We start from the raw sequence: 14,989 nt of genomic DNA on the forward strand, positions 1-14,989 counted from the left end.
TCTTATGCAATTTGGCAATTTTTCCAGGACTGAGCTGTGTAACGTTCCACCTGTTCTTTCTTGCTGGAAATGTTTGGACTTGTTTGTGGATTGAATCGTAACACGGACAACTCTATTAATGTACACAAATATTAATTTATGTTTTATCTCCCAAACGCCTTCTCCCTTGGGGCATTAATCCAAATACAAGTATATTATAGCCTAATAGGTCCTCTAAGGAGTAATTTGGCTCTTCCCATGCGCTTCCAAAGGCCTTATGATAAACTGTTGATCTGGGTATACCTTTTTTTTAATGTTATTCCTTTGATTCCATAGTGTTACTTGATTTGTTCATTCCTATTCAAGTATTACCTGAAAAGTATCCAATCCGTTACAACGATGATTCGCCTGCTTTCCACTGATGATCGATTACAAATATAATAGAGCAATTTGAAATTTGTTAATCACTTAAAAGGATTTATTCATGTAATACATTAGCAAGAGACAATTTACAATTTGTATTCGAAATTAAATTAAACATATTCAAATTTTAAATTAGAATTTGTATATTTAAATTACAAAATGTTACTATTTGTATAATTCTAATGTAACATATACTTAAAAATATATTAACGAGAAAATATAATGTAATAAATTATATATAATATATTGACGACTTAATGCTTTGACCTAAAGATAATGCTACCCTCCCGTAATAGGGTAGTGATCTTTGACCTACTTTTGGCGGGGACTGAATTCGGCTAGCTACCGATTTCGGTCACTAAATAGGAAAATGAAAATCAGCTGCGGTGACATGGATTAATGATTTTTAATTTTGCATTCACCTGTAAAGTAATAAGGACTCCTCATCAATTTGAATGTGTACATTTCTGCGTGGGGACGGATCGGATATTCCATTATTCAGAGCATAGCGGATTCCACTTTAGATAAACTGTTTATGCTAAGATGCAAGGGGACTGGGGAGCGGGATATACCGACCGACCCGCCCCTGTTTCTCTCTATAAGCAAATTATTACATTGTATTTAGATCAGGCCTTCTCAACTGGCGGCCAGTAGGTTTGGCGCGCGCGGCTGTTGCAAAAAAAAATAATACAAAAAAATTAAAGGAAGAAAAAATTTAAAAATTATATTTTAAAATTAAAAAACTCAGCAAAATCAAAAAGTCGCAGTCGAAGTTAAGCCCAAAATGTAAGTAAGCCATTTTGTTTGTTTGATTTTCACTTGATTTTGACATTTTCCGTGTTTATTGCACCAAAATAACTAGATATAAATTAACTTCCAGTGTAGATTTTGGCCAGGAATTGTACTAATTATTTCACATCAATATGAAATTATGATTGACTTTTTATAGAACAAAAATGTGTTAAAAATACCACATCTGGGCCTTAAAAAAATCCTAAAATCAACTAGCTTACGGGGGCTTTGACCCCTGGACCCGAGCCGGTATCGCTCTACCCCCTCACCCTTCTCGGTCGCTTGCCCTCTCATATTGCACACGTACGTTTAAATTTCGCTGTAATGTGCCATGCTTTACGACCGTATCCTGTCATCTGCCACCTTTTCTTTAACCTCTCTCTCTCTCTCTTTCTTTCTCTCTCTCTCTCTCTCTCTCTCCCCCCTCTCTTTCTCTCATGCTCAGAATGAGACAACACGAAAATGTACATTTTACTTTTTTATTCCAAATCAAGACGAATTTCCCCCCCCCCCCCTTCCACAGGGATTCTTTATTAAATAATTTCGTTCACATTATTATGTACACAAGAATTGATTTTTACATGCAGAATTTCAAAATAATATTCTTGGCCATTCAAAATATGATAAGAAACTCATTTATAGATATCAGTTACAAGTTGAAGTTCACTTTTTTTAAAAAATATCACAGATTTAGTTGGCAAAATGATTTTAGAAGAAATTAATAATCAGAAACACTTTGCAAAAAGTAACCAGTTTTTCATAAATTTCTTTTCCTTCAGATTTGTTTTACATATATACTTTTCCATGTTATATTAACACTTATTTGGCTTATTTTAATGTCAACGTTTCTTGGAATGATTAGATATTCCCGCTCTCGTACAAATCGTCGAAGCATTGTCGTTTGTTTTTTGTTTTTTTTTTGTAGCATTGTTTTATTGTATTCATTCAGTACAAAATATATAACAAACAAACATCATTGATTTACATATCATATCAAAATATAAGGAAAATTGTACATCTCTCAAAAAAAAAAAATACATAAGATAGTTTAATACACAGTACATAATGTTTTCAAATTAATTATACTGAACGAATATTATAAATCAAAGAGTTACCTACAGACAGACAGACAGACACACCACATACGCTCACAATATTCAGACACACATACAAACCTACATATCCCCCCTCCCCCCTTCATTCCAAAGCTCAACAAATCCCCTCCTTTCCCGAGCATTCACATCTACATATTTGTTGGAATCTTAGAATCTTAGAATCTGTCGATAGCAATCATGAAAATTAGAATGGAACACCTTTTCCCACCCAATCAAGCCGCTGGCGAATTCATGATTCGGTGTTGTTGTTGTTGTTGTTGTTGTTGAGATTACTGGCGTTTCCATCGTCGTTGGATGATTTTCTCCAGGCAATGTGAGAGAGTACAGATGTCAGAGGTATTATGTAGGAGGAAGTAATGCCAGGGGTAGAACAAGTGTCAGAAGTTACAGTGGCAGCTCCTCATCCTTAATTCAGTTACGCATTATACGAAATTCAGCGGGACAACACTGTGATTATTGATTTTTTCTTCTTTCTATACTGAGGTATATCAACAAAATAATATTCTCTGATCCCATATTCGACTCAGATGAATTATCTAGGTCTAAGGTAAACAAAAACCTTGTAACAAGTTCGTTGTATAAAAGCAGAAAAAATAAGATAAACAGAATGTTGAAAGTTTGAAATAAATCGGACCAACAATAAGAAAAATTATGAATGTTTGAAATAAATCATGAGATTACGAAATAAGTGCAATCTAAAATTGCCAATCTGGTCTGTGAGTTGAGAGGTAACACGGAAAACTCTCCTGAACAAAAATGTTAATTTATGGTTCTCCCTAAACCCTTGAGGCACTAATCAACATAATAGGTCCTCTAAAAAGAAAGGCAGTTTCGAAGAATTGAAATTTGAGTCATTTTGTGTGTTTGAATAAATCAGTGGGAAAGTTGTCCGCCACTACATTAGAGAGTCATTTGAATTTATTATGAAGAGCCCACAACTTACAGTGATTGCACATTTTATTTAAAAAATCGTAACTTTCTCATTTTTAGTCCGATTTGATTCAAACTTTCACAAGTCTGCTTCTCTTATTTTCCTGTGTTCTTCTAGTACTAGTGTATTTTGTTTTCTGCCAAAGGGGAAGTCCACCTTGATATTAAGGTGGTTTTAAAGAAAACTCCGATAAAAAATAAGAAAGTTACGATATTTTTGGAAGTTGCAACCAATCAAACACAAACTGGCTTCACTATTATGTGCCAGATTTTAGTCTACTATATACTAGATCAGTGTTTCACGGCACCCTTTTAGGAGTTGGAAAGTTTCGCGTCACACCAATCCAAAATTCATCTAAGAGTTAGAGGATATGTTTTCGACCCCTCCGAATCATTTTCTCGAGAGGGCCTTGAAAGGCCTCTTGCCAAAAATATATTATCCGGATCCCTGAAGCGAGAGAGCAAAAGTATAAATTGAACTTTTATTATAATAAAATAAATAATGACAGAAATGTTATTTGGTCATCAATATACTCTAGATAACATGTAAAATTATACATTCGGTTATCTCGTCGACAGGAATTATCGTGATTGATCAATTTAATGTTCATCTCCCTATCTACTGTAGGTCTAGAGCTCTAGCTAGGCCAAATTATATTATTTCTGATCGTCCTTCGACGGTCGTAGATTATAGGGCTAAGCCAAAGATGTTTGGTTAAGCTTACCTGTTTTTTTCTTCTTTTAAATCTTTACATGGAAATGTAATATCAATATTTATCAATCTTCTTCTTCTTATCGAGTCACTACACAAGTCCCGTCCAGTGGTCCACACAGGCTTTGGCACGGTAATTCACGGCTTCCAGGTCTATTTATTAATATGAATTGTTTATAATTGTTAATACCATAATTGATATTCTTTTCCTTCTTCTGTTATTGTTCTTGTTATTGATATTATTATTTTATTTTTAATTTTTAATTATTACTTTTAGTATTACTTTTATTATTATTGTTATTATTATTATTATTATTATTATTATTATTATTATTATTATTATTATTATTATTATTATTATTATTATTATTATTATTATTATTATTATTATTATTATTATTATAATTATTATTATTATTATTATTATTATAATTATCATTATTATTATTATTATTATTATTATTATTATTATTATTATTATTATTATTATTATTATCATTCTGATGATTATTTTTTTTTCTTCATCATTATTATATTTTATTATTTTATTTTGCATTTACTTTTTTGTTTGTAGGAGCTGTAACGTTTAAGTAGGGTCCTGCCATTCCGCATATTCAACGAAGGCCTTATGATGAACTGTTGATCTTTGTATTCTTTTTTAATGCTGTTTCTTTAATTTGATACTGTTACTGGATTTTCCTATTCCTATTCGTCTGCTTTCCACTGATGATCGATTACAAATATGTTAGAGCAATTTGAAATTTGTAAATCATTATTTTTTGCTTTTACTTTTTTTTGTTGGGGGTGTTACTGTTAAGTAGGATCCTGCCGTTCCGCAGATTCAACAAAGGCCTTATGATGAACTTTTGATCTGGGTATTCTTTTAAAAAAAATGCTATTCCATTGATTTGATACTGTTACTGGATTTGTTTATTCCTATGCCTGCTTTCCACCGATGATCGATTACAAATATATTAGAGCAATTTGACATTTGTAAATCACTTAAAATTATTTATATCTGGAATGAAATAACATTAGACTATTATGAATTACTAAAATATAATCGTTTTAATATTAAATCTTAAAATTATAATCAAATAATTATAATGTTTGTATAACTTTAATTTTAAACAAACTGAAGAATACATTAACGAGAAAAGATTATTTATATTTATTATATATGAATATCATTAATTCCTCCTTCAATGACCTTAAAGAAAAACTACCCTCCCGTAATAGGGTAGGACTTTTGACCACTTTTGAAGGGGGCCTTTTTCGGTTAGCTGCCGAATTAGGTCACTATATTACACAAATGAAATGTTATGGAAGGAACTATATTCCTGCGTACTCTGAGTCTACATCTACACACCGCGAATCTCGGTAGAACATCTCCATTTTTAACTTCCGAGTTCATTCCGTGCGTGGTCAGGATTCTTTTATTCATAGCACAGCGAAATCTATTCTCGATTCTGTTTATCAGATTCTGTTTATAGACTAAAGCCAAATAACAAAAATGACGTGTTTCTCTTCCGGACTTAAAAAACAAAAAGGAGGAGGCATGCAGGGCATATTTACTATTTTCCTATTTTTTGCTATTTTTTCCAAGATGACTGCCATGCTAATTAAAGCCGACCAAGCCTATTTATTCACAGATATTGTGCTATGTGAGCCAAAGCGATTGATTTGTATCCTATCACATGCGTTTGTTTGTTGTTGTTGTTGTTGTTTTTTTTTTTTGGGGGGGGGGAGCCTTTTTATTTCTGAATTTTAAATAATTAAAATAGGAGGTGGCGGCCAAAAAGGAGGCGGGCGGGGCCGAGAAATACTTCATTTTTGTTATTTGGCCTAATACCGCCTAAGATGCAGGGCTAAGCTAAGGGAGGTGGGGGGGGGGGGGTACGGGTGAGGTGGTACGACCGACCGACCCACCCACCCCATTCTGTTTTGTAAGCAAATTTTGCAATCATGCTTTTTGCATTGGCTTTGGTTTTGTAACTAATAGACATTGAACAACAATTGATCGAAAGAGGGCGACATTTCTTATGCAATTTGGCAATTTTTACGCTTCATTCTACTATTTCTAGCTCTATCTAACTCTTACTGACTGGAAATGTTTGGGCTCGTTAGCAGACCTACAAGGAGGATCGGGCAGACGGTATGAATTTTCATTTTTATAAATATTTAGATGAAAATATGGACTTTCCAAAAACAAAGGTAGATCTAGTCTAGAGTCTAGTTGGCCCGCCCCGCAAGCGCAATGGTAAAAGTGCCCGTGTTCTATTTCGTTAGTCCCATGTGCAATGTTGTATGTTGGGACTTCGGTGAAGACTCAATTTTCATATCTTTTTGGTGTAGATCTAGATTTAGATCTACCTTTCCTAAAAACGAAGACATAATGTACACTTTCTCACAAGTTTCATGGCAACTGCCATGCTGCACAATACAACTTACAAGTGCATACCGACGCAAGATGGGGTGCGGATATGCGCGCGTGTGTGAAGTTAGCGACTGTAATCTCAGATCCTCCTTAAATTCATGTAAGTTAGATCTAGATCTACAAACTAGAATCTATACTAGAGTAATTCACATTATGATGATCATCGTCATTATGGTCACTAACTTCACACACGCTCACGGTTAAGCGTGATCAAAAACAAAAAAGATGTTTACTTGATGCAAATTAGGCTTCAACTTCAAGGTTCAAGGACGAAAGCTTTCGCACAGTTAATTGTAGATCTACCCCAAGCCCCGCGCCTGACCGTGCTGACACTAAAGACTCTTTGTAATTGAGCAAAGCTGCGCATATGAAAACGTGAATGAATGTGCACACTGAACTTTCAATTGCACTTTTCCATCAAAATACAGGAGACTATTCACATTCTTGATGACTCCTTTAAGTATAGATCTAGATCTAGATGTCTAGATTAGTTTTGGAAACGCCCCCCTCTCAAAAAATGAACAGGAAGCTCTAATTACAAATCATGTGAAAGAATATGTTTTGACTAATAATACGTGATGATACAAATTTTGCCGCGAAACCGCCAACTAATTGATAGATCTAGACCCTATATTTGGTAAATTATTATATCTATCCAGACCGGAGAGATATCGCGCACATGTCGCGTAGTCCCATATACATCTTTCTGTGTACAGAAACATTCTTTGTGGCTAAATATATTTTTTAGCTCCGACCAAATTGGTTAAGTCAACTTGGGTTACATAATTCCGTAAACAATTTGCTGTTCAGGGATACCTCATGCACAGTTGAAATTTTGTGTTAAGCTATGGCATGGTAGATTAATCTAGGTCCATGCTGTTTGAAAAACTGACCACTGATTTCTAATTATTTATGATTTTTGAACAATTCCAGGCTCTCAAAGTCAGTGCTTTTCAGCTTTTTGGTCATAATTTTTAAAAAGACAGAGCAATAACTTCCCTAATAATTTCTATGTTTTGTTTGTTCTCAGCTCTCCTACCTACAGAGGCATAACAGCACTTTGATCGTAGCAGAACACAACAATGAGAGTCTTGTACCCATCACCCTCAACGCCATCTCGGCTGCAAAGAAGGTCGGGGGAGAGATCTCCTGTCTTGTTGCTGGTACCCAGTGTGCAAAGGTAAGGGTCGTAGTAATACCCTGCTAATAGGATTTCAGTATCAAAAGGATTACTTTAAAACTGTATGCATAGCAATTTCCTGTTCATGTTGAATTTTCTAAATATTGTTGTTGCTTATCTTCTGAACTTATTTCTTGATAACAGTACTAAAGATGGCGACACTTTATTGTCTGCTTTCAGTTCCTGTACTTTTAAAGTGACTTGGTAACATTGTTGAAGGTTGATGAAAAAATTGCTTAATTTTTGTATAAAATGTTACTTACTTTATATTCCTTCTACTGTACTAACCCTTTGACATGCAAAAAATCCTGAAAAAAAATCTCAAACCACAAAGATATCTATGGTTTTCTTTGAAGGAGTCGATGTATGACACCCTCTAACAGTGATTAACAGTAAATTCTCCCAACCATTTTTGAATTTTCCCAACTGTTTTTCCATTAAAAAAAAGACATAAAACAGGCTATAAAAAATATGTCAGCTCTTAAATGTCTGGAATGGAATGTAGAGTCATTTTTATTGCTTTGTGACGATTTCCATTCACCTAAAATGTAATTAAATTGTAATAATATATTTGGGAGAATTAAGGAATCGATCAGATCAGTTTTTCCCAATTTGTACCATGAATAATGGTCCGTTTTCACTCAAATTTTCAGATTATCTTTAATTGTACATCTAGCATTGAAGTCACTACCTTAGCACCACTACCGGTATCTCTCTTTTGAACAATGTTACCAAGTCCCTTTAAGGATTAAGATGATCACAAACTCAAAATCTTAATAGAAATTTTAAATGGGCTGATCACTATTTTCAAATGAGAATGAGAGTAGATCTGTTGTGTTCAATCTTTTGTGTGAAATGGTTGTAAAAATATATATTGCATTGAGGGCCAGCTAAGAAAATGAACATATAAAATTCCCTGTAACAAGCAGACTTCAATCATTATTAATGAAAGCATTAGTGAAGCATATTGTGATTTACATACTTTTGATTTGTTTAGCTGGATATTGGTCCTGTATCCAGGTGGCAGTTTTCTTAATAAGTATCTATACTACAGTAACAATTTTTACATTATGTTTGTGCAGGTAGTGGAAGAATTATCCAAAGTTTCTGGGGTAACCCGCATCTTGGTGGCAGAGAGCGAGGAGTACAAGGGTTTTCTCCCCGAGTCTCTCACCCCACTCCTTATGGCCACCCAAACACAATTCAACTTCAGCCATATCGCAGCAGGTGCATCCAGCTTTGGGAAGAGCTTGCTGCCGCGCCTGGCTGCTAAGCTCGACGTTGCTCCCATCTCGGATATCATTGACATCAAGGCCCCTGACACATTTGTGAGGACAATATATGCAGGTAAGTTTGGGAATGATTCTAGCTTACCGGTATGTGGTTTTACCAGTAATTGTAGGAAAGATTTAAAAAGTATAGGTAAGAGGTACTCTTCACTCTCTTTCTCTTTTTTTCCTTCTTCTTCTCGTATGTCTCTCAGTATGTCTCTGTGTCTGTCTCTGTTTCTTTCAGTCTCAGTCACTTTGTCTCTAGCTGCTGCCTCGCCTGCCTGTATCTTGTCTCTCTGTCTCTGTCTCTTTCTCTCTGTCTCTCTCTTTCACTTCCTTCTAACTCTGTCGTGATAAGTCTCTTGTAACTGTTATATAGGATATAAGAACAAAAGTTGTACATTATTTCCCCCAAGGAATGATTGAGACTCTTTGTTTCTTGTATTTATCTTGTTAATACAGTGTGTATCATCTTCTTTTAGGGAAGACTATGCCAAGAACACTTTTTTCAATATCTGTTTGTATTGATGCAGGAAACGCTATAGCCACAGTGAAGTCCCTTGATGCCCTGAAGATCTTCAGTGTAAGGGGTACAGCGTTTGAACCAGCAGAAGCTACAGGAGGAGCAGGAGCATCAGAACCAGGTAGGACAGAACAAGACAGTCTAAAGAAATACATGTACTCTTAATAATGATAATAATAGTGATGATGATGATGAGGATGATGATGATGATGACGACGATGAAGGTGATGATGATGATGACGACGAGGATGATGAAGGTGATGATGATGATGATGATGAAGATGATGATGATGATGATGATGATGATGATGATGATGACGACGACGAAGGTGATGATGATGATGATGATGATGATGATGATGAAGATGATGATGATGATAAATTTGATGATAATAATGAATCTGCTGTCTATCTTGTAAAAACTTTTGAGGCACATTATGAAATCGAGGGGATTCATTTCAGAAAAAATTATAAAATAGACTACAGAATAATACAAATTCTGTTGAATTACATTCAGGTACTGTATGCTCTCAAAAACTCAGTCACACCAACTCCAGACCAACTAATTCTTTGCCATTCAGGGTAATACAATTCTTCATTCAGGCTGTTGTTGGTCTGGTGTTGGTCTCCTTGGTGTGACTGGGGTACTGGGAGAGTCTATTAACCCGATATAATGATGGATAAGCTATATCAGATTATAAAAAATGTACGTTTTCAATCATTTTTTTCTTCTTTCTTTTAAATACGTGGTATCATCTATTCTTTATTTTATTTTCATTTTTTAATGTATTTTCTATTTAAATTGAAAATTCCATTCACATATTTCTTGAATGATCAGTTATTTCATGAGGATACCAATTAATTTGTATTTTACCTGTTTATATGCTTGTGTATTTATCTATTTTGTTTTTGCTGCTGGTATATCTTATATTCTTACCAAACAGTGCCTCGTGGAAGACCATTAAATTGGTGATATGTGCCACCCTGTATAAATATCATAAATAAATAAATAAATAAATAAATAAATGTGGTATGGTCATTTTTATTTAGCACCTGCCTGTGATGTCAAGAATGACCAGTCATCCTGGCTTAGCCAGTCGTTGTCCAAGAGTGACCGACCAGAACTGACCAGTGCTGATACAGTCATCTCTGGAGGTAAGATCACTATATCACATTGGCAAGGGCAGATGGCTTCTCTTATCACAACCCTTGGTTGTCTGAAAATCTACAAAAAGAACTTGTGGGTTTGAATCTTCAATTTATCAATTTGTGAACATGAATGGAGGGCATATCAAGATAAACAATGTCGTAGAGGATTTACCTGTGTGAAAATGTAGGTTTGCTTGATGCTCTTATGTGGTTTATGTAAATATTTACAGTATTAAAAGGGATATTAAAGTTGGGACCCCAAGCCTGCTCCCATACTGCAGTGCGGATACGTCTTCCCTGTGGACATAGAGACTTTGATAAATGCACTTGAAGGGGGATGTCAATATTACCTGCAAATGTCCTCTTATTTTACGACTACTTCATCTGATATTGTGATTTAATTGGTTTTTATATCATGAACATGTGGATGGATTTGAAGATATCGCAATTTGAGTATGCTGCTAGATCATGTGATACATGTGTACACTGTTTGGTTTTTTAAGTTTCAGGAATAATGGACTTCTCGTCACCAAGAAATTAATACTTCCTTAGTCTTAGATGCACACAGGAAAATGAAAAGTTGGTGTCTAATTCTTGAATGTTCATTTTTTTCTAGGGAGAGGTATGAAGAATGGTGAGAACTTTGAGCTCCTGTACACTCTAGCCACCAAGATGAACGCAGCCGTGGGCGCCTCCCGAGCAGCCGTTGACGCTGGTTTCGTTCCCAATGACATGCAGGTTGGACAGACCGGCAAGATCGTTGCCCCAGTAAGTCTCATCCTCGTGCATTACCTGTTATGGTTAACTCTTATCGTGCCAAGAACACTGTTCTGTGCATGCGCTGGCGTGCCACGCTCTCATAATTGGGTTTCTGGTGGCTTGCCATGCACACATAAACGCTCATTCGCTCGCGTGCCACGGACACATTTTCGTGCATAGTACACACGCTAATTGAACCTACCTTAAATTAACATGGCACACAGAGGATTAGTGGCTGGCACAATAGGGATTAGCACTGTGGCACTGGGTGAATTGAATGGGGGGCAGCTTAAGAGTTAATAACTAGAGTTAAAGGGATAATTGAGTTCTGTTGCAGAGGGCGCTGTGAGATAATGAAAAACTGAGTGTCAAATTTGAAAGAACATACAATTTAAATGACAAAATCATCTTTGTTTGATCAAAATCGGTTGAGAGACGGCTGAAATATCCATAAATATAACAATTTCTTATACTTGTGTACCACCACAAATATTAGATCATTTGAAAAAGCCGTTGAAAAAACGAAATAGCGCCTTTTACGTTGTATTTCAGCCAATGCTGATGTTGGCTTTTTTGTTGGCATTTTCGTGTTGGTTATATTACGTTTAACTAAATAATTAATTAACGGTCACATTGAAAGTGGAGCTGAATTGGTATGATCGTATTGGCTAAATTTCGACATTGTGGGGTCTAAAATTACCTTCATAGCCATTTTAGGTTCTAAAAGGGCACTAGAAATGTGATAGATAAGAATAAGACCAATAACCATGCACTTTGAAGGCATTTGTGGTCTGAAAACAGAACTCAACTATCCCTTTAACTGATTTAATGAAACAGGTTTGGAATGTTAAGAGCCATGCTTTGCATCCATTATTACTTAGAGAGATGGGTGTGGGAGGAATGAAGGGGGCATATGCAGTGATGAGTTTAGTGGTGTCCGAGTAGAAAAAGATCTGTAGAGTCCACTTCTGGAAAAAAATGTTGCTAATAGTCTTCTACAGCAATTGAGCACTGAAGCTGGAATGTTAGGTGTATCCCAATTCATTCTGGAAATAAACTTTTATGATGGTTATGATGATTGCTCCGATGAGTTCTTGGTTCCGTTTTCTGAAATGACCAGCACAGACAATAAATGAAGGGTAATCCAATGTCTTTCCCAACACAATATTTCAAAATGTACATGTGAAACTGTTCATTAATATGAATGGTCATAACAAGATGCATATTGCCTTCTTTGCTTGCTTTCGTTTTCTGTAGCAATTGTACATAGCCGTTGGTATCTCAGGTGCAATCCAGCATTTAGCTGGTATGAAGGATAGTAAGACCATTGTCGCTATCAACAAGGATCCCGACGCACCCATCTTCCAGGTCGCTGACCTTGGACTTGTTGCTGATCTTTTCAAGGTAAGATGGTTGGCAGGGAGATGAGAGTTAAAGTTGCTCATGCGTGGGTATATAGAGGGCAGCACACGGACGTACGCATGGGAGCATACTACCTGTTGGCCCAGTGTTATGTAGTGATCGCCAAGTTACCTACTTCACGGATGACTATATACCCACACATGAGCATCTTTAAAAGATGTGACACAAAGCCTTTGTCATGTTTTTTAATGGCAACTCCAACACTGAAATACATTTTCTGAAAAAATAATTTTGTGTTCAGGTATTCTGTAAATGCAGGAGAAAAGCATTTGGAGGAAATTTCTGTTTTTAACTCTTCAAAGAGACACCCATTCAGCTTGAAACATTTTAATTTGGAGCATCAAACACTTAAGGCTGCATTGTTGTGCCATTCAAATGCCTTCTTTTTCATTAGGAAATGTTGACTCGTAGAAATAGGATAGCTGTGAGCTACATTTATGTCAGCATCTTGGCATTGCCTTTGTTGTTAATTTGTTCTATTTTAAATCCTATTGTGATCACATTGTGTAGTTGAATCTACATGCTAAATCAATTATAAATCATTTTTGTTTGTTATTGTTTTGGCAGGCTGTTCCAGAAATGACCGAGATGCTGGACAAGTAGAGACGAACTTTACCAAGAAGAGCCAGTGCCATTGGCAAAAATTTCCAAAATTCCCTGTGCACTACTGGGGATGTATCCCACTAAGTGCCCATAGTGTATTAATAACTTGAATACGATCTAAACGGTGTTGCACCAATATCTAATGCTGTGGAAAATTATTCTTGCTTCGGGCAATGCTGATGATCTACATTATTCATTACACGTCAAGCAGAGTTAGAGTGAAAATAGTTTAACATCTAAATTTGGTAATTTTTTAAGTTTGTGAAAAACCGATTTGCCCAATTTCTTGAGAATTTGAGAATTTAAAGCTTACATCTAAAAGTATTCAATAAATGTCCCAATTCAACCAGTCCATCTTTCATTCTTTAGTTACAAAAAACAAAAACATCCTTTTACAAGGGGTATGAATTACTTAGTAACTGTACCTCTTGGTCTATTAAGGGACTAGTGTACATTTGTACATAATACAACTGTAAAGTGCTTAGAGACATCGTCCAATGCATTAAGCGATATACAAAAGCGGAGTATTATTATAATTACAAGGAGATATACGACTGCTGATGTTTTGGTACTCATGCCAAAGAGCGATAAGCAAACCTCGTCACTTGGCCCCTTCCGGTCTTTCTCTTTCCTGGAGAACTTATTTGCAGATGTATGAAGTATCATATTATATAACAAGGACATTTGTGTGAATGACGTTGTTTTGCAATAATAATAATAATAGTGGGTTCTTGTATAGCGCTCATGTCAGTCAGATTTGACCCTCCTGGCGCTCCCGATTATTACCCTGGCTTTAGCACGGCTGCCATACGGCGCTCTAACATTTCAAGGAATTAATTCCTGCCAGGTACCCATAGCAAAGCACGAGTTGGACGCTTATTGACTCGGTGTTTGTCTTTTGCCAGCTGGTACTCACAAAATTTATTCAAGTTTTATGAACTCTGTATTTTGGTATTTGATTGAACACCCTTATGGCTCTAAGTTCTCAACAGACTAATATACATTTATCTATCAAAATCCTTCCCTGTCCAAACTATTGAACAAAGCTCACTTATATAAGAAAAGATACTACCGGTTTATGTCATCATTATTATCCTGCTGTGGAATGTATTGATTGTTAAAATGAAATATGTGGTCTGTAAAAGGTCCTGTTTGAGAAAAAGAAGTAAAACAAAAAATTAAATGATGGACCATTATGCATGTATAAATAAATTATCTGTGATTGTATTTTGCACATATGAATGTTACATTTGAGGTGAGATGAAGGACGATGTATAGCAATATGTTGACAAAGAGATGAATAAAATGTGATATTTTACCTCAACAATAATGTCTTTGCAATTTTATTTGATTGATACTGATTGATGGTAAACATCTCGACTTGAAATACGGTAAACAAAAAGTCTGTCTGCAAGACCGCTGTTAGAGCTATGGATTGTCCTGGGGTGTTTCACAAAGGCTAAGATCAACTTTAAGTTGAACTTCACTATGGCAGGCCTTTCATGCCACTGGTTGCTCTCTTCATTGATCTCTCAATAATGATCTTTAGATAATATTTTTTGCTTCAATAATGAATTATCAATAAAATCAATATAAATTCTGTAGATCTGTGACCATGATAAGTACGTCCCTTGAGAGACCAATACCTGTAAACAGTGAGAGCAAACAGTGGCATAAATGGCCTGCCATATTTA

The 14,989-nt window shown here is 35.6% G+C and overlaps 1 protein-coding gene across 1 annotated transcript; it reads left to right on the plus strand.

Moving 5' to 3' along the window:
* Window positions 1–5,971: 5,971 nt before the first annotated feature.
* Window positions 5,972–14,619, plus strand: LOC115923543 (electron transfer flavoprotein subunit alpha, mitochondrial-like). The gene is made up of 8 exons (XM_030984468.1): window positions 5,972–6,106; window positions 7,419–7,568; window positions 8,651–8,915; window positions 9,373–9,483; window positions 10,413–10,517; window positions 11,128–11,279; window positions 12,528–12,674; window positions 13,260–14,619. The coding sequence occupies exons 1-8, from the start codon at window positions 6,062–6,064 to the stop codon at window positions 13,293–13,295; spliced, it is 1,011 nt and encodes a 336-aa protein (XP_030840328.1). The 5' UTR covers window positions 5,972–6,061; the 3' UTR covers window positions 13,296–14,619.
* Window positions 14,620–14,989: the final 370 nt, after the last annotated feature.

This window comes from Strongylocentrotus purpuratus, unplaced genomic scaffold (assembly GCF_000002235.5).
Source record: "Strongylocentrotus purpuratus isolate Spur 01 unplaced genomic scaffold, Spur_5.0 spur5_scaffold_14, whole genome shotgun sequence".
Lineage (NCBI taxonomy): Eukaryota > Metazoa > Echinodermata > Echinoidea > Camarodonta > Strongylocentrotidae > Strongylocentrotus > Strongylocentrotus purpuratus.

Excerpts from the sequence above, each read along its gene's own strand:
- LOC115923543 (XM_030984468.1), top strand. The coding sequence starts at position 6,062 with ATGTTTGGGCTCGTTAGCAGACCTACAAGGAGGATCGGGCAGACG. Across the intron at positions 8,916-9,372 it reads TGTGAGGACAATATATGCAG|GAAACGCTATAGCCACAGTG; the intron begins GTAAGTTTGGGA and ends GTATTGATGCAG. Across the intron at positions 10,518-11,127 it reads TGATACAGTCATCTCTGGAG|GGAGAGGTATGAAGAATGGT; the intron begins GTAAGATCACTA and ends ATTTTTTTCTAG.